Source organism: Melopsittacus undulatus, chromosome Z (assembly GCF_012275295.1).
Source record: "Melopsittacus undulatus isolate bMelUnd1 chromosome Z, bMelUnd1.mat.Z, whole genome shotgun sequence".
Lineage (NCBI taxonomy): Eukaryota > Metazoa > Chordata > Aves > Psittaciformes > Psittaculidae > Melopsittacus > Melopsittacus undulatus.
In genome coordinates this window covers 22,850,295-22,874,674 of record NC_047557.1, presented here as the reverse complement: position 1 = coordinate 22,874,674, position 24,380 = coordinate 22,850,295, and the positions used below count along the sequence as shown (strand labels likewise).

At 37.5% G+C, this 24,380-nt stretch overlaps 1 protein-coding gene across 1 annotated transcript in view; it reads right to left on the bottom strand.

The window, feature by feature from the left end:
- The window catches only part of ERBIN (erbb2 interacting protein), a 114,319-nt gene that overhangs the window by 33,866 nt on the left and 56,073 nt on the right, over window positions 1–24,380 (bottom strand). Inside the window, exons 7-10 of the mRNA XM_031051494.2 lie at window positions 13,605–13,683; window positions 12,817–12,906; window positions 6,155–6,211; window positions 544–607 (exon numbers count right to left, since the gene is read on the bottom strand). Of these exons, the coding sequence (XP_030907354.1) occupies window positions 544–607; window positions 6,155–6,211; window positions 12,817–12,906; window positions 13,605–13,683 (290 nt within the window). The remainder of the gene's footprint in view (window positions 1–543; window positions 608–6,154; window positions 6,212–12,816; window positions 12,907–13,604; window positions 13,684–24,380) is intronic.

The following is a 24,380-nucleotide window of genomic DNA, read 5'->3' as shown; positions in this document are numbered from 1 at the left end:
TGGAACAGGAGTTTGCTAATAATTTCTTCCTGAATAATGGGAACTTTAATCAGCTCCCCATCTCTGCCATCCAACTTGGGGAACTGAGTACCCTGCGGATGGCTGATGTGACTATTAAAGACAGAGGCAAAGGCAGCATTAAGTACTTCAGCCTTTTCCTCATCCTCAGTCACTAGGTTTCCCACAGTATGCAGCAGAGGGTGGAGGTTCTCCTTTGGCCCTCCTTTTATTGATAATACATAAATTTAAACTTATTATTATCTTCTATGGCAGTGGCCAGATTTAGACCCATCTGTGCCTATGCTTTTCTAAATTTCTCTCTACATAACCTAATAACATCCTTGTACTTTTCACAGAGTGACAGTCTCTTCTTCCACAGGTAATAAGTTCTCTCTTTTTCTTCTGTGTTCAAGCAATATCTCTCTGTTCAGCCAGGCTAGTCTTCTTCCCCACCAGTTTGATTTTCAGCACGTATATTTACATAAAAATAAGTTAAAGAGATTTATACAAGACACAAAACTCTGCTGCAAACACAAAACTCACCACTTCTGTGAATTCATTACTTCCTAAGTCCAGTCTCTCCAGCTGAGTCAGTCTGGACATCGTTCTGCACAGGAAGGGGATTGATAAGGAATTAGATTTAAGGAAATACTGGTTACATCCAATCTTCCTGTATTCACATATTCATGTTATTTTAATTAGTATTAAGAGGTGATGCTGTTCTGTAACTGGACTGGTATCAAAATAAGGCCAAACTTTCACAGTGTTCAACCGAGCAAAGACTAATGACCATGCTGACTGTTGACTGTCACACAGAGCACACTACATGTCATCTACAGATTATTTTACAAACAGTAAAGACCACTAATGCAATATTTATGATATAGAGTAACTCAGTGAAGTTACTCTTTTTTTGAGTCCTTCAGCTTTTCACCTAGTCTCTGTTAAGTCTTCTCAGCAGTCAAAAGCAGGTTAACTACATGTTTTCCTCCCAAAGACCACTGCCTAATCATCAGCTGAAACAGAAAAGGCCACTGTTGAATCCCAGTAAGCTACACCAACTGCAGGCTGCTGAGGCTCGATATGTTCTATTTTCCCTTTAATGGTTTGGTAAAGATGCACCGTGTCTGTGTATGTCAGACAAATAGACTCTAAGGTCCAACTTTTTTTTTTTTCCATTTTCCTTCCTCCTGTACAAAACTAAGCTCTGAAGTCAAACTTTACAGCTAACACAAGATTCACAGAATCTAAGCAATAATACTTCAATCCACACTAATGCCAAATTCCACAGATACACAAATTCCTGTCCAATACAACACAAGATCTAGGTGTCCCCCTCCCTTCTCATTCTGCTAGTGCTATTTACTTAATAGCTCTAAGCCAATCCAAAGTTGCCATTCTTGCCATTGTAATCTTCATTGTTGTACTAAAAATTAAATAAACTTAAAATAGAATTACAGTTTTTTTATTAAGGCTCCTGGTCTTACCATTAGGAACCAGAGAATATATCTGCAAATCTCTCTGAAGTATCTGCAAAATTAATGTTCTCCAAACCTGTCAGTATAATAAAGCAACTTAATTGCTTGGGGCTGTTTTTTTCATTGCCAAAATGTCTGTAATCTAGCAAACACATCCACTCAACTGTAAAATATACATAAATGTGTTTACAAGACCAGGACCCCAGTTATTTTCCTTGCTTTCCCCACTGCCTGCCTGATCTATAGAACCATAGAATCATAGAACAGTTAGGGTTGGAAAAAAACATCTAGTTAAAACCATCTAGTTCCAACCCCCTGCCATGGGCAGGGACACCTCACACTGAACTATGTCACGCAAGGCTCTGTCCAACCTGGCCTTGAACTCTGCCAGGGATGAAGCATTCACAACCTCCCTGCGCAACCCATTCCAGTGCCTCACCACCCTCACAGTTAAGAATTTCTTCCTTATATCTAATCTAAACTTCCCCTGTTTAGGTTTCAAGCCATTACCCCTTGTCCTGTCACTACTGTCCCTAATGAAGAGTCCCTCACCAGCATCCCTGTAGGCCCCCTTCAGATACTGGAAGGCTGCTATGAGGTCTCCACGCAGCCTTCTCTTCTCCAGGCTGAACAGCCCCAACTTTCTCAGTCTGTCTTCATATGGGAGGTGCTCCAGTCCCCTGATCATCCTCGTAGCCCTCCTCTGGACTTGTTCCAACAGTTCCATGTCCTTTTTATGTTGAGGACACCAGAACTGCACACAGTACTCCAGGTGAGGTCTCACAAGAGCAGAGTAGAGGGGTAGGATCACTTCCTTTGACCCGCTGGTCATGCTCCTTTTGATGCAGCCCAGGATACAGTTGGCTTTCTGGGCTGTAAGCACACACTGCAGCCGGCTCGTGTTCATTTTCTCATCGACCAACACCCCCAAGTCCTTCTCTGCAGGGTTGCTCTGAATTTTTTCTTTGCCCAACCTGTAGCTGGGCATTTGTATAGCACTTACAGCTATGCTATAACCAATATTTCTTTGGCTTTTCTGTATTGTTTATAGAGCAACTACGCCTTCAGACAAAACACAAACGAAGCATCAATAATGTTAAGGTAACAGCAAAATTCCATGCTAAAGGAAGAGGAATACAGGACTGGAAACAAAAATTTACTGTATCACTGTGTTATACCTATTTCTATCTTTGCCACAGTGCTGAGTAATCCCTTCCCTAAACTGAAAAATCTCTTTCATAATTCAAATTATTAAACTCATTGTCAAATCACTCCAACACTAATGGATCAAGTAGTCTAAACTATGCCTCAGATTCTGATGTTGTAAATTGTCAGCTTCACTAAGGGTAACACTACACCTTTCTTCAAGCAGCATACAATTGAAAAGGCGTGTGTGATAGCAAGATTGTGCCCTGAATCATCGTTATTACACTCTCAAATAACTTGCCTCTTTCTAAAAAGGTTGCTCTTTTTATTGACAACTAGGCTATAGACATAAGCTTAAAAAAAAAGGGGGGGGGGGGAGGGGCAAAAAACCAACAAAATAAAAACCACCTACAACCTTTTATATTTCTATTGGACAATTTCCCCCCCCCCCAACTTACCTATCAGAAAAATACCCCTAAAATAGTCTCTGTAGGTTTTTTTTTGCTTTCTTTTTAATAGAAATATTTTAATTGAGCTAGTTTGCATTATAATACTGCCAGTTTTGCAATCTCTGGCTGTGGATAAGCCTCAAGCAAAATTCTGCATTTGGCACAAAGCAAGGTTGATTTAGTGTGTTGGCATTAATTACCCATTCTGTTTAACAGTCTTTCAAGTCCTTCACACTTCAGTGTTAAAAATTATGTGCATGTTTAATTCAGCAACAGAGTTAGCTGATTTTGTAGAAATTTATCCAACACGTTTTTCATTACAAATATGGAAGAATTTGCTGTTAAGTATGAAAATATTAAAAAGGTGAAAGTAACAGGGAAACAAGAAAATATAGTTGTATTCAACAGCAAAAATATTAGCATATACTGCTGTACCTTATTAGCTTAAAAATAACCCCCACTCTGTGGATTTTCTACACTATTTAAAGCTGTATAGCATGTTCCTTTTAAAACACATACTCAGTTTGGAAAAATGTGTAAGTAAAAATTTCATGTCATCTTCTGTTCTAACATAATAGTTAAGACCAAGCCATTGACCAATAGCTAGGATCAATACTTGTTGAACAGGTCAACTGCTGCGTGCTTGTATTACCTCAAAAGGCACCTCTTTTGTGGTGCACCCTATGGACACCACAATGAATTTTTTCCCCCCAGTGTACAACATACATAAACAATATGTGTTTCCAGTGTTTCACTGTAGCAAAATGCATATTAATGTGGTTAAATTAAAAAAAAAAGAAAAAAAAAAGAGTAGTCTCAATAGCTTTAATCCCCCTTAATTGAACCACAAGAGTATTAGAAGAGAATAATAAAGGTGGCAGCTCAGCATGTACTGTAGACCATTACAGAGGTGCTGCAGAGGACATCTTTATGACAGCTGACAATTAGTTTTCCAGTTAGGATAAAACTCTGAAAACACTGACATCAACAAAATATTCACAGCAATTTCAACAGAAGTTGCGTTTAGTTTAGATGGATTACAGCATTTGTTTAAATGTCTCTTATCACTACAAGAAACCTCTGTAAACTACACTTTTTAAAATAGCGTATATTATTCATGCTATTAATGTTAATTATGCCAATTAAGGCCAGATCTGTATTAGCTATAAGTTTTAATTATAGCTACTCTTCCTCATTTGGGAGTAACCTAATTTACAGAGCTACCACCCCGAATTACATGTTCTCTATTTCTTTTTCTACTGCAAATTAGTGATAGCCAGAAAGCAAAAAGGAAGATAGAAAGTATTTCTATAACAGGAATTAGTAGAATGTTTCATACTTGCAAGATTTAAATTCATACTTTCTGATGCTATACATTTCATTCCACATACGAGTTCTAGGTACAGAAAAAGGGAATACCAATAGGACATACCCCTTTGTCATGTCTTAAGCATGTACTTAGCTACAGTCACTAAGAAAACTGTTGCACCCGAAGGGCTAGCAATTCACATTTCAACCTACATGCAAGCCTCTGCTAGCATATGAGTTGGACCGAGTGAATATTCAATTGTTAGCTTCTCTTCTTCTCCATCAAATCATCTTATATTCCCTGAAAGCAATACCTCTTTATACCAGTTTCTGTTGCCAGAAGAGGAACCCTTTTATAGAACACCACAACGTGTTCAGGACTCTATAGCTAGTTATTCACATCCCATCTATGGGATCTGTTTCTCTTTTCAACGGCCTTTTATACCTCTGTTCACCCACTCAGACCTCCAGCATCCAAGTCAGAAAATTCTGAGCAGTGCTCTAGCTCATAGAAACAGTAGAAGCTGCAACATCATCAGCCTGTTTGATGAAATGAGTGAGAACTGCAAGGCAGGGTTTAGAAAGATGCTAGATTTTAAGAGAGAGGTACAATTGAATTTACTTTTAAAACAAATGCTGTAAGAATTCTGAGAACTATTTTACTATTACAGAAAACATGTCTGAGGAATATGCTGCCATTATGTTAAACAAGCCTGTTTGTTACCCAGAGCACTAGCCCTTCCAGGTAACTCTCAGTTACATCCTGGGCATGATGTGCTGTGGTATGGAACACCTCTTTGGCTAGCCTGGGTCAGGTGTCCTGTCTCTCCTTCCTCCTGGCCTCCCCTCCTCCCTTGCAGAGCATGAGGCTCAGAAAGTCCTTGGCCAGAGTAAACATTCAAGCAGTAACTAAAAGCATCGGTGCTATCAGCACCATTCCCAGGTCGAAAGTCAAAACACAGCACTGCACCAGCTACCAAGGAGAAAAAATGACTGCTACTGCTGAACCCAGGACAATTCTGAACAAGCATCTCAACCACCAAACTTTATTTAGAAATAATGATCTTATTCACCAATGCCTAAGTCTCAGAACCATCAGAACCATACCCAGACAGACATCTGGGTAGCCATACAATACTGTATGCAAGAAGCATCATGACATGTCAGGGACCATCCTGAGGTGCTGACTTGAAGGCTCAAAAGGTGGAAGAGACATCCATAAAGCTGGACAGAGACAGAAAAAAATCTGAATAGGCAGATCTCTGAATAGACAGATCAATCAGCCTGAAATGAGATACAATTTCAGGAGTATGAAGGTTAAGTTCCTTGTGAGTACTTAGTCCACTGAATTCATAGAATCATACAATAGTTAGGGTTGGAAAGGACCTTAAGATCATCTAGTTCCAGCCCCCCTGCCATGGGCAGGGACACCTCACATTAAACCATGTCACCCAAGGCACTGCCCAACCTGGCCTTGAATACTGCCAGAGCTGGAGCATTCACAACTTCCTTGAGAAACCCATTCCAGTACCTCACCACCCTTACAGTAAAGAACTTCTTCCTTACATCCAGTCTAAACTTCCCCTGTTTAAGTTTTCATCTGTTACCCCTTGTCCTGTCACTACTGTCCCCAATGAAGAGTCCCTCCCCAGCATCTGGAAGGCTTAGCTACACATTTTAGCTGTGATATACTTTTCAATATGCTCTACAGTATTAGTGTAACTACAAAAAAAAACCTCTGAAGAAGTTTAAATAAATGTCACCTATACTTACTTTGGCAATATTTTTAATTGGTTTTCTCTAAGTTCCAATATCTGGAGTTTAGTTAATCTGTAACAGAAAAGCACAACAAATTATCACAATATACTGTATTTTCTGATAAAAGCAATCTATGAACTTATTTATATTGCTGAGTTTAAAAAAAAAATCTACAATTTTGAAGTATTTTTTCTGTAAGAACACAAATAAGTTTTGTGCAAAAATCTGCATGTTATATTAAATACATTTATTCTCTGGGGTTTGGTTTTGGTAAGCAGCGAGCAAATTAGATCTTGTCTCTTTTTCAACACCAGTTTGAACACATTTGTTCTCCTTCATCCCAAAGATTTAAAAACATTTCATGGGATTCACTATGGCAATGTTATCATCATTATACAGAAGTACACAGGAAGCAGAAGAAGAAAGGTAGTATCAGGCCAAGTTAAGATGCTGTATTTGTAATACTGGCAATGTACCAAACTATTTTGTATAAGAAGCCTCATCAGAGGAATAACACAGTCTTCCACCTAATAAAAGCAACATTAAAATTCATCTTTATCGGATTCCTCTCATATTCTTTTCCGCATCATCTTCTTAATCCATTCTGGTATTTCTATTAGAAGGCAGTTTGACCTTTCTTTCAGTAAATTCACAGTTGTAAGTTAAATAACCTCTAAATCCCAAACTCAACTGCTTGGCCAAGATAAGTTCAAAACAATCTTAACATTCAAAGCAATTCCCAGTGGAATTTTTTTGCATCAGGACAGCAGTGACAAGACTATCTCTTTGTTAAACGAAATGCAGAATCTGAGTTTAGTTTAAATACAGACACGATTATAAAGGCAAGTGTTCTACATGTGACCAATTGACAGCCCTCATACAACACAAAATAGAGCATTAATCTTCTGAATCAAAAAGGAGCTTAGCAAACAGACCAGTCTTTCCTGAAGGTGCTTAAATAAGTACGTTTTAAGGACAAAAGCCTTAATTTTGATTAAGTAGTAAGAACTATACTTAGAAGTAAAAAATGGAAGCTGAAAACAGTATTTTTTTTTCCTCCAGACATTTGTTCATTTTTGGATGAATTTGAAAGCAGCAATCTGCCGTGCCTAAGAATATAACAGTCACCTTGAAACAGAGCAGAGGTCAGCATAGCCCAGCATTGCAAGCAGTACTTGCCATCTGGTAGCAACTGCTGGAGGGGAACCCTCCTCCCCCCAGTTTCACAAAGGAAAACCAACACACTAACAGGCCTGAAAGAATACCATAATAAAAATCCACTTCATAGTAATATCATTGCTGTCAGTCTAGGACATAACTGGAAACTATTTCCAAACCTTCTTATCCTACCTGCATTCTAAAGTACCGATCACTGACAAAACAGAACTAGTTTGTTTAAGCACTCTCAGATGAATGTTCTTTTGCTCTTGGAATTCTGACCCCCAAAATAACCAAACGCTGCATTAGGCTTCAGTTGGTGTTTTGTTTTGATGACAGGTGAAATAGCTGTGCAGTTTGTAGCTTTTCTTCATAACGTGTACGCAGTCAAATGGCTCAGATGCATGCAGCAGAAGCAATCCTCCACTCATATGCTAAATTACATATATATATGCATACTCATACTTTGTTCACGTTAGACAGAACTCACTGTACACTTCTAACAAGCCAATTATGTGAACTTTAAGACTGCCTTTGCTGATAGAAAGGTTCATAGCTGTGTGACCTTGTTTCATGTTCCACTCTTTCTTCAGCTAACCCTAAGAAATTGAAGATATAGTAATGAATTCCCTACCTGTAGAGCTACTAGGGAAACATTTTTAATCTCTCCTGTCTGTGATATACAGGCTGTGTCTAAACTAGTAATTTTCTTCCAGTAATTCATGAGAAATATTGTACTGAAGCAGTTGTCACTTCTTTCATTATGACTGTAAGGGTTAATTCAATTTAATGAAACAATACACATCAATTACTCAGCCTAGCTGGTTCAAATTGCTGGTGTAAACATCCATGCTAAGTAGCTGAACTGCTTTAATGGAACGGAAAAACTGAGGCTTAATTTGAAAAGAAATACAGAGGGAGAACTAGTTCACCTACACTAAAGAAAAAAGAGAAGTCATAGTGGAAGAATATATATATCCTGTGCCATTCTATTACAACAATTTGTCATACTCATACCGAAATATTTCATTTTTCAACTTGAAAAAACTCATTACCACAGAAATATTTACACATCACCTAAACACAAAGCTGTAACAGAGTATTATTCAGCTTTAAGTATACCTGCTGTAACAGTCTCCAAATTATTACTGCAGTATGGTTATTTAACATAACCAACTTAGCCTGCTTTGAAAATATAGCTCAACCTTTAAATAAAATAACATCTCTACATAAATGTCTTGCCAGGATACGATCAATATTCTTGCTAAGATCAGATTTTTTATTTATACAGTCTGTAAAATATGTGAAAGAAATATATAGCAGGTGTACTTGGAAACTTGCTGTTCAACAGTAGTCATGCCTTGAAAAGTACAAAATATTTCAGAGATGTTCTTTATTTTTTACTTCATTTGCAGTTTTGATAACGCAGAACTTTTTATTTTTTTATTGTAAATAAAGGCAAGAGGACTGACGCATGTATCCTATAGCAGGTTTTACTTGCAAAGGTTTCAGCAAAATTGCATACATCTAAGTCAAATCCCCAATTCAATTATTACTGTACATTTATGTAAAAAATTATCCCAGAGTAAATGTATCAGAACATATCTGCTACTGCAAATACCTCTGGGAAATTATTAAGAAAGAAGATTAAAAGGAAATTCATTGCAACACCATAGTAAAAAGGCTCTGGAAGCAACACCCCATTACAGACAACACTCTCAAGAGTTTTTAGAATGGTACTGAAGATAAACTCCTTGCTTATCTTAAACAGCCAACAGTAAATAATGTTTCACTTCCAAAGCCCTGTCTCAAAATTAGCATGCAGTGAGCTTCAAGTTTAGAATACTCTGCTTATATATTTGTATAGTTAAATACACATGACACATTTAGATACAACAGATTTGATTTTCTTAGGTAAGCATAAGCAATTCTCATTCCTGTGTACCGCTGGCATAAAGGCTAACTCTGGGGTCTGTGCCAATATTAATGCATTCAAATTAGATTTTGAGAGTGCAAAAAAAAAATCCCACTTTATCAGAATTCCAAAGGAACTGGCACATTTAATCAAAAGTCTGATGATTTTTAATAAGTTTAACAAACTGGACTGGTACAACACAACTGAGGAAGAGCAAGTATGCAGTGCTCATAAAGAAGGGGAAGAAAGACTGGATAATCTTGACCTCAATAGTATGCAAAGCTTTAGAACAAATTTCGAAGGCCAGAATAAAGCATGGAGGCAAATATAATAAAATGCTGCATGGATAATCTAAAAGCAGTTTGCATTACACAAAGCTTTTCCAAAGCACCAGCCTGAAAACTCGTGACAGAGACCCATTCTGGTACTATTATATTCAATGTATTTTAGCAGCAGTCCTAAAGGATAGGAAAAACACTTAAGTTAGCTGATGCCACACAAGACAGTCACAGACAATACAACTAATTATTAGAACACTGGGGGGGGGGGGGGGGGGGGGAGGGAACCAAAACAGTACAACTTTAAGGACTGAAAAAAAATAGAAAAGGGACAAGATGCCCTAGCATCAAGTCATGTATTCATGATTTCCTTGCAGACTCATCAGCAATTTCTAACTGAGCTGTCCAAAGCATTAGTTGATCATGTGAGAAATGATACTAGGCAGCTACAAAAAGGGCTAGCAGAGCACTGCAGCATAACCACAGATATTTCCAAGAGAAACAAGAAGATAATCATGACACTGTACAAGCCATGAAGAGATCTCAGTTTGAACTCTAAATATAGCTATGTCATCATCCTCTGTTAAAAAGAAGATGATGAATTCAAACTGAAACTCATTCCAAAATGTATTAATAAAACCAGTGACAAAGGAAAACTTAACATAATGGAGAGAAACAATTTTGTTTAGTCAAATAAAAGCGGGATACGAGAACACTGTAAAACAGCAGGTGAGAGAATGGGCGACAACACCCATGAGATATGACAGCAATTAAACTGTGGAACAAATTAATATAAACAGTCAGAGAGAAACTGGTCTGGGAAACCAGCTTCTAACCTGAACTGCTGGCAGAGAAACCCTGACATGTGGGGCATAAAAACCTTTCTAGCTTTAATATGACACTGGCTGAGTTTTTAAGATGCATTTTGCCAGTAAGAGCAGGCAACAGTACTCAGTTGATCATGTGTTCCCATGTAATGAAAAGTAATTGCTGTAAGGCTGAAGTGGAAGAAAAGCTGAAGGCTTGTCCTTTATGGAAATAACCAATAATCCTCTATATATCCCAAAAGCTTCTACCAAAGCTTTTTGGTTTGTTTTTTAAAAATGTATTCCCACATTCTGAAGTACAAGTTAAAAGACCATTTGCACTAGCAAGTGTTTATGCCTACATGTAAAGTTGTGGGGTAGCAGAGCAGTTTAATAACTTACAGAAGTACTCAGTGTCAAAGGGGTGAAATTACATTTTACCAATTCATTGTTTTCTAATTTATTTGATCTAGATAGTATCTTGCTATAGAATAGTATTTATTCTGTGTTACACCACTATTAGCAGGTAAACTATGAATACTTTGAATTCATTCAAAAACAGCTGATGAGAAAAGTTTTCATTTCAGTTTCAAGCTAGGATGCTACAAGTCACTATTTCTGTTTCAAAAAAAAAGCCTGAATTCTTCATAGTTAGTGAGAGAAGCACTACTCTGGAGAACTGGCATTCAAGTTGCCTTCAGTAGCTGCTTTATTCTTAAGCTGTTAGTAATTAATGACCTCACCATTTCCCTAACCAGGGACTAAGAAAAAACTCTAATGAGGCATCTTAAAATTATGTTAAATATTTACTACTAATAAGACCGTGTCAACCTGAACTCTTCAATTGCATATGTAGTACCTGTTTTTTACTAAGCAAATCTTGTCATTTGGTTAGACTAAAAGAACAGAAAAATGTATATACAATCATTAAAATGCCAACAAGTAGAAACTATGCATCTCCCAGATATTTCTTCTTCAACCTTAATGAAGGCTTTTGAAATGCAAACTTTGTGTACTAGAAACAAGCACAGTAATTAAACCTCCTGCATTATAAGCAGCTTTTTTATTAGCTGAACATGTACCAAACTTGGTGCTTTTAATAGTTCATCAGGGAAAGACCAGGAACAGGGCAGAAAAGGCCAGCAATTCCATCACAAGTGACTAATAAACTAATGGTCACTAATGGACTGGACCTGTGTTCATCCTTCATTGTACATCTCCTGATCTGTCAAATTTCTGCAGCACTATACTTGGGGGCATTTCTAGTTTCTTGTAAACTGCGTTGACCCAGCTATATGGAGAAGATGTGGACCTGTGGGAGAGAGTCCAGAGAGCCACAAAAATTATAGGAGGAATGGAACATCTTTTCTATGTGGAAAGGCTAAGAGAGTTGGGGTTGTTCAGCGTGGAGAAGAGAAGGCTTGAGGGAGACCCTATTGTGGCCTTTCTGTACTTATAAGGGGCCTATAAGAAAGACGGGAAGAGACTTTTTAGCAGGGTCTGTTGCAATAGGATGACAGGTGATAGTTTTAAACTAAAAGAGGGGAGATTCAGGCTGGACATGAGAAAGAAATTTTTACAATGAGGGTGGTAAATTAGTGTCACAGGTTGCCCAGAGAGGTGGTGGATGCACCATCCCTGGAGACATTCAAGGCCATACTGGATGTGGTTCTGGACAACCTGACTTAGTTGAAGACATCCCTGCTCATTGCAGGAGCGTTAGACTACATAACCTTTGAAAGTCCCTTCCAACCCAAATTATTCCATTATTCTATGAACTATAACCATACAGATTAAGGTAACTGCTTTCATGCAGCCATGTCTGGTTATCTAATAGGTGTTTTTCCTGAAGAATTAATTTGGGAAAAGAGAGTATAAAAGAAAAGAGAGTGAGGGGAAAAAGCAGAAGCGGCTAATTCAGTATGATAAGAACTGGATGAATTATGCATATCTAGCAGTCTTCCTTTTAACAATATTACCCTTCCACTTCAGCTCCCAAGATTTATTCCATTTTAAAGATGTAGGGGTTTGGTATTTGCCTTGTATTTAAGCTATTACCGGCAATAGTTTGGCTTAGTTATCACACCATAAACATGCTAAGTCTTTCAGGGAGATTCCTGACAACAAGACACCTGAGAATTACAGATGTGTGTAAAGAATCCAGGCAGATAGGAGGGGACAAGTGGAATCACAGATGTCATTATTTGCTTCACTACAATTACTAAATGATAAACAAACCATACTTCAGAATACTAGTCTCCCGTACATACCAGACTTGTGCTGTAAAAGAAGGAAGTGTGTAAATGAGTTTTATTTCTTGCTTCTTCATAAGCTTTCTGACTGACCTTTAAAAGCCCAAATAAAAAATGTTAATAAATTTTTTTTCTGTAACTAAAAAAATGGATTGATAATGTATACTTCTTCCCCTCCTCCAGTTTACTCTTTGCCTGAGAAGCAACAGAAACTGCTCTGTGTAAATTTAAAACTAAATATAGATACTAAGTTTTAAATTCAACTTACCTGCCAAAATTGGCTGGCAAAAACTCAAGAAAAGCATCATTCAGGTACAGCTGCGTTAGGTTTAGCAGTTGGGAAAATCCATCTGGAAGTCTATATAGAAATAACGCAGTGGGTTTGTTTCAATTATGTTTAGGGCATTAAATAATATTTTCTCAAACAATAATACAGTATTAAGTCCTACATGCTGATAACATCAAAAGTAAGGTAATACCAGAATTTCTACAAAATTTAACTAGACAATACTTGCTCTCTGTCAGGTTAGTCTCAAAATTCTTTATAAGTATTAAGTATCTACAAGTAATAAATTCTACAAACAACAAATGCAGCCTTCCTATTTGTGGTCTCCTGACACCTAATGCGGAGGAAGCACTCACTAGAGACAGTAACATAATTAATACCTACACAATGTATTTTTTTCCCTAGAAGAGTTACACTGCACAAATCTACCCATATAAGCTAAGTTTGAAACACAGAGGTACAGGCTTTAGAGGAAAATTATTGCTATTAAGAAAGAAAACTCTTCATATTTCTCTATGTTCATGGAAAATTGATAGACTTAAAAAAGCTGAGAAAAAAACATGGTATAAGGCAGGATTGCCCACATAGCCTATTAATTTGGGCAAAATACTTCAATGACATAGCTATACTGTATCACAGTGCAATGAGCTTAACGAACCTAATTACACTGTGACTCTTGCTTGTATCCAAGGTGGGTGCATGTCTGGGGCAAGTTTGATGCTCAGCAGTGTTTGCACAAAATACAAAACATCAAAAAACTACCAACTTACTTTGAAATTGGATTTACGCTGGCCTCAACAACTGTCAAAACTTTACAGTTCTTTATATTTTCTGGAAACTCCTGTATGCCTGCAAACCACAGAAAGAAGTAGAGAAACAGTCTTAAATTATTAGACTCCATCACAGGGATAAAAAATATGTACATAAAAACACTAACCATAGAAACCTTGTTTTACCAAACAGTGAACTGGTTCTTTAGTATTTCACTTCAGACACACTTGTCATTAAAGAAGTACTCTTATGCAATATCAATTATTTCACTATTCTATTCCTAAAGCATTTCATAGTGCAGCTTAGCAGACAATGTATCAAGCAATATTATAGAGACAGTGCGCTAATAATTTCCACTACTCGTTACCAAATATTAAAGTCTTTGTACTTTGCAACGTACCTAAGATTGGGCCCTCAGTACTAATATTATTTAAGAGAGGAAGGAGGGAGAGAGGCGGTTGAGGGGTAAAGGCATTAATTTAGATGGTAAAACAAAGTTTCCAACAGGATCTGTTTGTCAAATGCACAGCTTTTATGATATCCACATGAAATGGTAAGGCTTCAAAACTTGAAGTATGTTTACAGTATTCACAGTTCTGAAGAGATATCCCAAAATGTGATATATGCTTGCTGTTAGCTTGAGATTATTTGTAGAAAAGGACAAAGATGCTGCAGACACACTTATGTTTGAAAACTAAAACAATAAGTAACCACCTCTTTTTACAAGTTTATCTCCAGAAACGCTAAAGTTAATTTGCAGTCCATGTATCTGCCAAAGTTGCGTTTGTCAGAACTGACCAAACAGGCCTTGAAAACAGGAAAGAGGTATCCCCCATGTCAGTTGAGTATCAGTATTGAATCACTCTACTGCCCAAGACTTTCACCTCAATCTTTATTATACCATAAGAATAACTAAAACCATGGTTATCACACCTGAAGTTGCTTTTGCAGTGTGTCACTACATTGTTCTTACACTATGGGACAGGTGTGTTTATTTTAAATAAACTTGTCCTAAGTACAGTAACAATTCATACAGCAGTATTTCCATTTGGATTAAGAATACGCTATTTTTTCCAAGAAAAAACTGCTATCCCAGTAAAATACAGTTTAAAAAAAAACTTGCGTTTGCCTTTCAAAGAGTGCATTTAACTGTGTCCACTTTTAGGGTGCTTCATCAAGTGTGTGGAGAGGGCAGCCTGAACTCGGGGAATGAGACTACTAAGAAAGAACTGTACTCTGTGGATGTTTGCTTTTATGCTAGTGACAGCGAGACATTTCGTGCTGCTCCAAGTGATATTAACTTTCTTACAGTTCAGCTGCAGAAAGAAAGATAATAGCAGTGTGTCTTCTCATTCAGAATAGCAGGTGGGACTTGGTTTTATCTCTCCACGTATATGTTCTGAGAATGCCGAAGCAGAGAAAATGTGGCAAAACATCAACTGCTAAATAGCAGTTTTACTTACATAAGAAATGACACAATTTCTGATACTAGTCTTGAGGCTGCTTCTTTCTATGTTTGTGCAGTAACAAGACTGACCTGGTACATTAGGACTTAAGATTCAACAATACCACCTGACAAGTAGTCATAAAACACATACTTTCAAACTAAGTCAATTGGTGATGTGGAGTAGCAAAGTCACCATGCTAACTTTTCCATAAATTCCATGCATGTAGAAACATCATTTCTGTCAAAGCATATTTTAAGGACTTAGGTGACAGGAACTTTTTTGCCATACTAAATGGTTGAAACTACTGGTTTTGACTCATATCAAGTACTGTACTGAGAAGTGAAAAGCAAGAAAAGCACAGTAAGCCACACAGTCAATCCTGGTGTTTAAATACTTCTAAGTATCAGGGAGCCTTTTGGGAAATAGCTTGTTGAACTTGAGAACAATAAAATAAAGAAGGGGGGGGCAGCAGGAATTGAATCATCAACTGTAACATAGGTGAAGATTTCTGACATTACTGGTTTACTCCCACTCTTGTTCATGTAAGTGCATATGTATTAATAAATATAGTTGCCCATCCCTGGCCATGTTCAAGGCCAGGTTGGATCAGGCTTGGTGCAACTTAGTCTAGTGGAAGATGTCCCTGCCTATGGCAGGGGGGCTGGAAATAGATGATCTTTGAGGTGCCTCCCAACCCAAACCATTCTATGATTCTATGATGTATACAGCTTCAGCCATGTGAGGTTTACTGGCGCTGTAAGTGGAGTTGAAGCATAAAATGACAATAGGGAATCCTGATTTAACTCACTACATCATAATACTTTGATGCAATGAAGCTTAATTTCTGGAAAGCAGCAGTGATATCTTCAAGTCCAAGGACAGGTTTAAAGAAAGATTAGAAAACCACTACAGAAAGACTAGAAATGTACATTACCAATTGCTGTCATATAATCTTTGCATACACCATCTTTACAAACCTCACTCAGTACTTCAGTATGGATAAATGTCAGCCGTCATTCGAAAGAGCAGTAAATTGGGAATGACAGCACAAAATAAGCCTAATGTTTGTAGCACACACTGAGAAGACAGGAAAAAAACCCAACAAAATGGGACTGCTGCTCTCTATCACATGATAGGAAGCTGCATTTGTTGCCTGACTATACGACAACCCCAGACATTCACTTTCTTGCAGTCATTTTCTTCCTGCATGCTGAAAACATGCAGTTACTATTGGATTAGTATTCTTTCAGTTTTCCCACTAAGAAATCAAATTTTAAAAGCAAGTATGAAGAAAGGGTATGCAAGAAGGCTGAGAGACACTGAAAAAAGATCTGAGAGGACAAATGGCTGTAAAGACCACTTTATAAGAGAACTTGTTCCTTGTTTCTCTGCTTTCCACCTATCCTTAGTGTCCTGAATCTTCTTGCCCATTAAGGAAGCTCAGCATATCTCAAGGGTCTCTGATCAGATGCACACGGAGGGTTGGGGTGGCTATCAAATTGATTAATTCGCACAGTGTTAGAAAAGGAGGGCAGAAAGATGTGGTCCAAAGGAGCACTGAAAATTGAGATACATAATACTTCCTAAATCTCTTTTTTTTCTTTATATCTGATACTCAATGAGTATAGAACACAATGCAATAGATTACTTAGGAATTATCTAGTCTGTTGCAGCCTTATCCACTTTATTTGAAAAGCCTCATATGGACGATTCTTCATCCTGCTGTTGTTTCTTATTCTACATGATAACAGCCATCATCCCCAACTGACTTCAGTGCTGTAACTTATTTACAGATCACGTTTATGATCTTCCAAAAAAAACCCACAACCAAACAACAAAACAACCAAACCATCCCACTTGTGAACTATGACCATTTACAGAGCACAGGAGAAAACTGGTAATCTTTAATTATAACTACCAAAGTCAAACTGAATTGATAGCAGAGTTCTTTCCGTAGTACAGCTTCCCACCGAAGTGTGCTTTACATAACAGCTTTTAGTATTTACTTACCTGTTCCTTCCTCCCTGTTTTTGCAAATTTCAAACATTTTTAAATTCACTGGCTGGTCCCTACCAAAACCAACAATGGAAAAAAAAAAAAAAAAGAAAGAGGGGCAAGGGGGGGGGGGGGAAGAGAGAAATGGGACTGTAATACTGTTAAGAGAAATTTAGCAGTAAGGCAAGGAAGAAGAACCTAAAATTCTTGTTGGACTAAGTCAAAAGCAGAAGGCATTCATCATTCAGAATGCTACTTGGCAAAAACTCACCAGCTAATGAGCCTAACCAAGAAAGTGGTGTCTAATCATGACCCCAGACCAGCTGTGGACGTGCCCAAATGGCACAAGGAAAAGGTCACATATAAAAGGTCATATAGGGATTTCTGGTCCATGGCCACAGAACTGAAGGTAATCAACCTCAGTTCTGGATCACATAACATGGCTGAAATATGGAATTTCTCCTGATCTTTAACTCCCTGGAGAGCAATGACTGTTTTGGCACAGCTCATCAGAGCAAATGTGCACAAATGCCTCTCTGTTTAGACTGGACTAAGGTAATTTTAAGTATAATTGAGAACCCACTCACCATCTGGAGTTTCACTCATCTCCTCCCCTGCATAGCACCTTTTCCTATTACCTGGGTCAGCATAACTTGCAGACCAGGATGACATTTTCTCTCCATCAGATAATATTTTTTTAATGCAGAAATACTGGCAATTCTGGATTTACAGAACACTGTGCAAGCTACATCAACTTTTGGCAGAATTCTTCATTGCAAGGGACCTCCAGAGCTGACACCCCTATATGCTATTGTTTCAGCCCTACTGCATATGAGGGTTTGCTCTGCTGTTCATAACCAAGTTCCACCTCTTCTTACATATAATCACAAAATGTTTTCAACAGGCTTGCAAAGGAAAAAAAATAACAGGGAAAATAAATCTTTTTTTTTTTAAAAAAGGGTATGGTTTAATTCCTAAAAAGCACAGAGAAAAAAAATCATTAACAAATATAAGACCTAGGGAAGCCATATGGGTGAGTTTACAGCTAATTCTCTCAGTTTGTGGGAAATGTGACAAAAGAAACAAGTTCTCACCAGACACATCAAAAAGCCTTTTTGCTGCAAACCAAATGAAACTACAGCCCACTGTGTAACAGTCCCACTCTGCACCATTACAAATACAGAGGACACAGAGGCAAACATGTAGGCTTGGTTTATATGAGCCTGAAAGTGACCTCAATCACATATACCCTTCCCTCAGCTGATCTATTTATTCTGATCTCAACTTCTGGGCAAGCAGCTATTAGGACCTGCCAAAAAGCAGCTTAACCGTAGAAAGACCAGTTTTGTTTGTTCTTCCACTTGGGCCTCTACTACAACTGTCCTTCCAACCAATACTATTGCCAACATGGCAATCAAAATATTTTCAGAATTCAAAAATATAGGCCACAACAGTCCAAACGTTTATGTAAAGTGTTTTCACAATCCAAATTTTTAAACGGAAAGCTTAAAGTATCAGTTGCAGTTTGTATTCTGATATGTTTATATCATTTGCTTCAATCTGGGATTTATGCATACCTTGTGAATTAAGAGCAGCCCTTTTCATTATTTGAAGTAACCAGTGTTTTAGAACCCAGTCAATATAGGTCAGCACACTGCTGACCCATCCATCTTTCCTTTTGACCATTCATTCCTCTTTCCAAAATTCTTAGAGGGTCCCTTGCTGTAGCTGATTTCAGATCAACCAAGAGCTCAGGTTTCCATGAGGTGCCTGTCTAGGCTGTAGGGCAGCAGTAACACCTTCCTGCTCAGAGCTGGAGTTGCAAGGTTGACTTCCATGTGCACAACGTGGTACTCAGTACTCTACTTGCTGCCAAGCAGCTTAGGAGTCTCTGACTTACGTAGTGAAAGCCTAGCCTAGAAAAAAAAAAATCATTTCAAAAGAAAGGAGCAACTGCCACAAATAAAACTCCGTTCTGCAAATAGATACCCAAAGCTTTTTGAAACCTGTTGTTCCTCTTGAACCTGTTATTCCCCTTGAACTCTCAGTGCCAGAATTGTAAAATTCCTTGCAACTTGGTTTTCCTTGTATATCAGCATTACAGAAGCCTGGCTTTCTGACTGTCTCTTACTAAAGGCAAAAATATATAAGCTTAGATACCTATGGTAGAAACCTACCTTTCTCAAGAAGTAAAACTGAAAAGAATAAATGTCATCAATTTAACCTATCACCATTAAACTTGTTACCAACTTAATAAAACACTGATTTGAAAATTCATTATAACTTTTCATTCTCTACTCTCTCCCCTTTGTTTATGCACAAAAGTTCCCTTCCTAGAAAAACTTCTTTTTTCAAAATTCAGAAAACAGTCTCCACTGGGTTTCTTGATTTTTTTCCTTGAAGTGATTTTGCTTGACAAGTACCTACTTACAGCTTAGTAAGAAGATTCACCTCTCCATCTCCACTTTATAAAGTCCTTTTCTCCAATTCTATATGCTCTAAAAAGTTTTGAGCTTCCCTTTCCCGTTTGTCTTTGTCTTTCCTTTAATGAGGGACACATGCAGGATTGTAAGCTATGATGAGTACGGGGGGGGGGAGGCGGGCTCCTTTCTTAAGTTTACAAAATGAAAAATGGAGGACTGCTTGGAAGGGTTTTGGAAAGCAAACCAGATAACATTTGTAGAGTCTATGGAATGATTAACGCAAAGATGTCAGTCAAGCTACAAATCTAACCAGAACAAGTTAAACAGTGTTTTCATAAAATAAAAAAAAAACAACACCCCCCCCCCCCCAAAAAAAAAAAGCAAAACCAGACAAAAAACCCAAACACACAAACACCACCCAAAAAAACCCCCAAACAATGCAAAAAAAGCCACACAACCCCAGGCAACACTTCCATAGGGACATTTTTAAGCTTTCTAGAGTTTCAAAGAAAAATGTAATCTTTTATGAAAACTGTAATAATGTAATGAGATTTACAATAAAATACCATATTGACAGTATATTTGATGCTTATTTTGTTAACAAGGTGAGTACTTAATGACATACATCTACGTACAGTAAAATATTTATTCACAATCAAGACAAAAAGCTCTTTTGCATAAATGTCCACATGTGGAAAAAGCAGTAGTACTAACATGCAAACTGCTTTTTTATAGCTTTGACCCCATTACATGTCTGCAGCAAGTTTAGTATTTCTAAATTTCTTGGTTTAAACAAATTCTGAAAGTCAAAATTTTAAGTTTTTAATCTGGAAGCTAAAAATATCTTTCAAATTCTGTGAGGTTCAAGCTGTAACAAATCGTATTTTATACTGTATGTTAGCCTTCTAATCTGTTTAAATGGATAATGCCTCCTCATCACTTTGACCAAAAACAATAACTTGCACTGCTAAATAATCAGAGCTGATATAGAGAGAGAAAACAAGATGACAGTTTAGTGGGGGGGGGGGGGGGGGGGGGAGGTGGGAGTGGGGGGTTTGGTTTATGTTCCTTTTAAACACATGTACTGGCACAGCTAGGATACTTTTGGAAGCCCACAAGAGTCCTCGAAGCATTCATCCTCAAACCATTTTTAAGACCTTCCACTTTTTAGAACAAGGTGTAACTAAGCCTGCTCTAATTACATTCCTTACACAATGTAGAGGGAGAAGAAGTGTGAGGAGCAAGACAGGTTCCTAAATGTTTTTTCCCTGGAAACAAACAAACAAAAAAGGATATCCATTAATGATGCTTCTTGAAGACATGCCCGACACACTAATTTACATAAACAGGGCAGGGTAAAATTGCAAAATGTGGAACACTAGGGAGGTTGTGGGCAGCGGTTCTGTTCATAATGCTGTCTTGGAGAATTTCCAAGGTTCAGGTGGTTTTAAGCTATTGCTAATTCACGGCTGGAATACGTAACTGGGCTGGACTATGTGTAAGCCTGCAGAGTAACCTGAAACTGAAGTGTAACATAATCATATAATGACGCTTTGCTTCTCTCCTCGGCCTCACATCTGCTACCACACTAGGCTGCAAATTCAGTATTGCCTGTCCAGTCACTTTTGGTTGATACATAATGACTGTCACTCAAAGCACATCCCTTCACAAAATTAAATGTACATTCTGCTTTATATGCAAATCCACATCTAAACCTCACATAATTACTCCTATAATGCCTTTTCTGTTGTATAAAAATTTGAGTCCATGAAGATATTTGTAATGAACTTATTTCAGAAATGAACACTCAAATTCCACATTCAAGCACTTAACTGCACTGAAATTCCATTCTGTTTGCATCCTCTCTTGTACACAGAGACCACTGCATTAAACAGAGACAGATCCTATTCAGTATTTTTATAAGACAGACAATATATTTAAGAAAAAATACTATGAATACTCGAATAGAGAACTTAAAATAGAATAGCAGCCTATAGTTAGGACAGATTTATGATGAGACATTATAGTAAAGCTACAGATGCAAGAGTCAGTCTTCTTTTTTTTTTTTCTTCACTATCATGGATGATATAAACCCCTGCTCCCATCTGTTCCTCCTACCCCTCCATCCCTCTCCAGTATAAGCAGAGAAATAGCACATTTACTGCAAGTTATTTTTGTATTCAGGATCTTCCTCTGTTACTTCTCCCTGCAGAAAATAAAACTTGAATCTGTCTCCCTCTATTAACTATGAATAACTCTCAATTTCTTGAAAAAACACATTCCTAAAGTGCACCAGATGGGCAACATAAGACCAGATACTCTCCTAAATTCGTGTTCTCCAGTTCCCCAACTTCTGGCACAGAGCATACTACAGCTACTTTGCCAAATCAGCAGATGATTTTAAAACACTGAAGAAAACATATTTGTTCTAAATCTGCATCTGTTAACAAAATTATTTAAATTACTTAAAGTAATTTTATAGGCAGATATGCCTGGAGGTGGGGGGTGTGGAGTGGGGGGTGAAGGGAGGATTTTCTTAGGTTTAGTTTGTGTATGTTTCCATGAACACTCCCCGCAATACAGACTGACAAACTGACATGTTTAAATTCTCTGCAACATCACAGTAAAAGAGAGCCACTCCTTAATATCTAAGAGACTACTGAAGATACCCTGATTTCCAAAACACCAAGTTTCTTTTGATCCTGCTAGTTATTTTCTAATCTTGTTATTTAATCCTTGAAAGGCCTGAATAATAGAGAACTTAAAAATTCAATCACTCAGCATTTTCTAAAATACAGGATGTAATTTCTGGCATGGGAATGCAATTTATTTATTTATTGTACCATATGTTCAAGTATCATTTAATCTTTGTGACTAGGATAGAATCAAGCTTCAGCTAAAAGCTTTAATGCTGAAACACACCTAAAAAGAAGCTATGGAATACCTCTGATATTGAGGGTCTATAATAGCGCTGGGAATCAGGCTGAAGTGCAGTGAAAGGACAGCTGATATTCTCACTACCAAAAAAACCCAACCAAAAAAAAAACAACAAAAAAAAAAACAAAAACCAAAACCCAGAATTTATTGCCCACTGCCAAGACTAAAGGCAGAGTTAAACTAACTCCATTTCATGCTTGCTGCACATACAGCAGCAGTTCAATATTTTAGGCTACATCTATGCCATGACCTCTTCAGCAGCCATGAATAATATATTCCAAACCACATGCTCGTACAAAGACTTCTGTGTGCTCCAGAAGACACAGCCATTAGAGACTTGTACTCCATAACCCACCACATGCCTTGAAACGTACAGCACTTCACGCAAAGACTAGATACATTGACAGAGGAGTCAAATGGAGACTACAAATTAAAACTCCCACTCTGCCTGGCTCAAGAAGTCCAGAATAACAGACCTTCTAGAATAAGGTGCTGGACACTGGGTACACACAGGGAAAAACACATGTCTCCTGGCTTTCTGTATTATATCTTCCCTAGGCTTCTGGTTTGGTCATTGTTGGAGACAGGACACTAAACTAGAACAATCCTTGCTCTGTTTCAATATATTAAATATTCTTAAGTATCCATATTTGCACATCTGCCATGTCTCTCTTATGCAATTTTATATATTGCATACATGAAATTAAGACATTTATACCTGAAATAAAAAAGGCAAGACCTATTATCATAAAGATTGCTGTCCGGGACTAATAACTTTTATATAACAAATCTGCTATCTTGAAGAATTTCTGCAATTTTGATCTTGCATTTAAATATCAAATATTATACACACACATATAAATGTATGTAGCTACATTAGAAAGCCATATGCTTCTCTGTGCAAGAGGTCCCTCTGTGAGCCAGATTCCACAATTCACCAGGTAACTTGCACATGCTTTAAACCTGAAGCTTCATTTTTCATTTTTGTACCAGCTCTTTTGAAAATGAAATACTTCTCTTTGGTCAGTACATTTGATTATGCCTATGCCACAAGCAGCCTAACTATCTTAAGTGAAAATCTTATCACATTTCATGTATACTTGTATTTGAAAACTGAAGTCTAAGCAACTACCCTTCTAAAATACAACATTCAAAACTAAATGCATATTTATCTAAAGCATCTGCACTCCACAATTTAGCTCCATCCCCATGAGAAGAAAACACAGTGTATCAATACTACAAGAAAACCACAGAACTATCACAGCTAAAGGAATCTAAAACATACTCAGTTATTTCAGAATTTGGCATATCTGATCATCATGCACCAAGACTGATGATTAATCTCCAGTATTTTACTTATTTATTTAATAAAAGAGAAAGCAATTGCTGTGTTTCCAACAAAGCCCACTGCTTCCACACTGTATTCCTTCAATATCTAACAAAGACAATGGAAGAATCAGATATTTTTATCAGTTTTGCTAGGCTTGGAAAACTAGTAAACCCCCTCCTATTTGGCTCTATTAGAGGCATACATCAGAACAGCCATGGACAGTGGGAAACAGAGCAATAAATTCTTACCAATAGAAGAGAACAGACTTGCAGTTGTCAAGAGAAAAATGTTCTGTGATTGCAACAGTAGATAGGGAAACAGAAAGAGAAAGGCACTTCATCTAACAAACTGAAGTCTCAAATAATACCAAATTAATTACAGAATAAAAAGCAGTTTTCTTAGGTCACTCAACAGGGACGAACAGGGACTCTCTGATGTGGGGTTTTTGAGTTTTACAGCGCTTTCAGCAATAGTGGGAGACAAGATACCCCAAGTAAGCAAGCATGTGAACTCGGTACTATTTTTGATGTACAATCAAGGAGAATGCCAACACTGCAACAACTGGAATTCTTTCTTAACAAAGCAGGGCTCACTTAACTTTCTGGAGTCATAACTAGCTAGCTGTCCAAATAAAGCAATGAA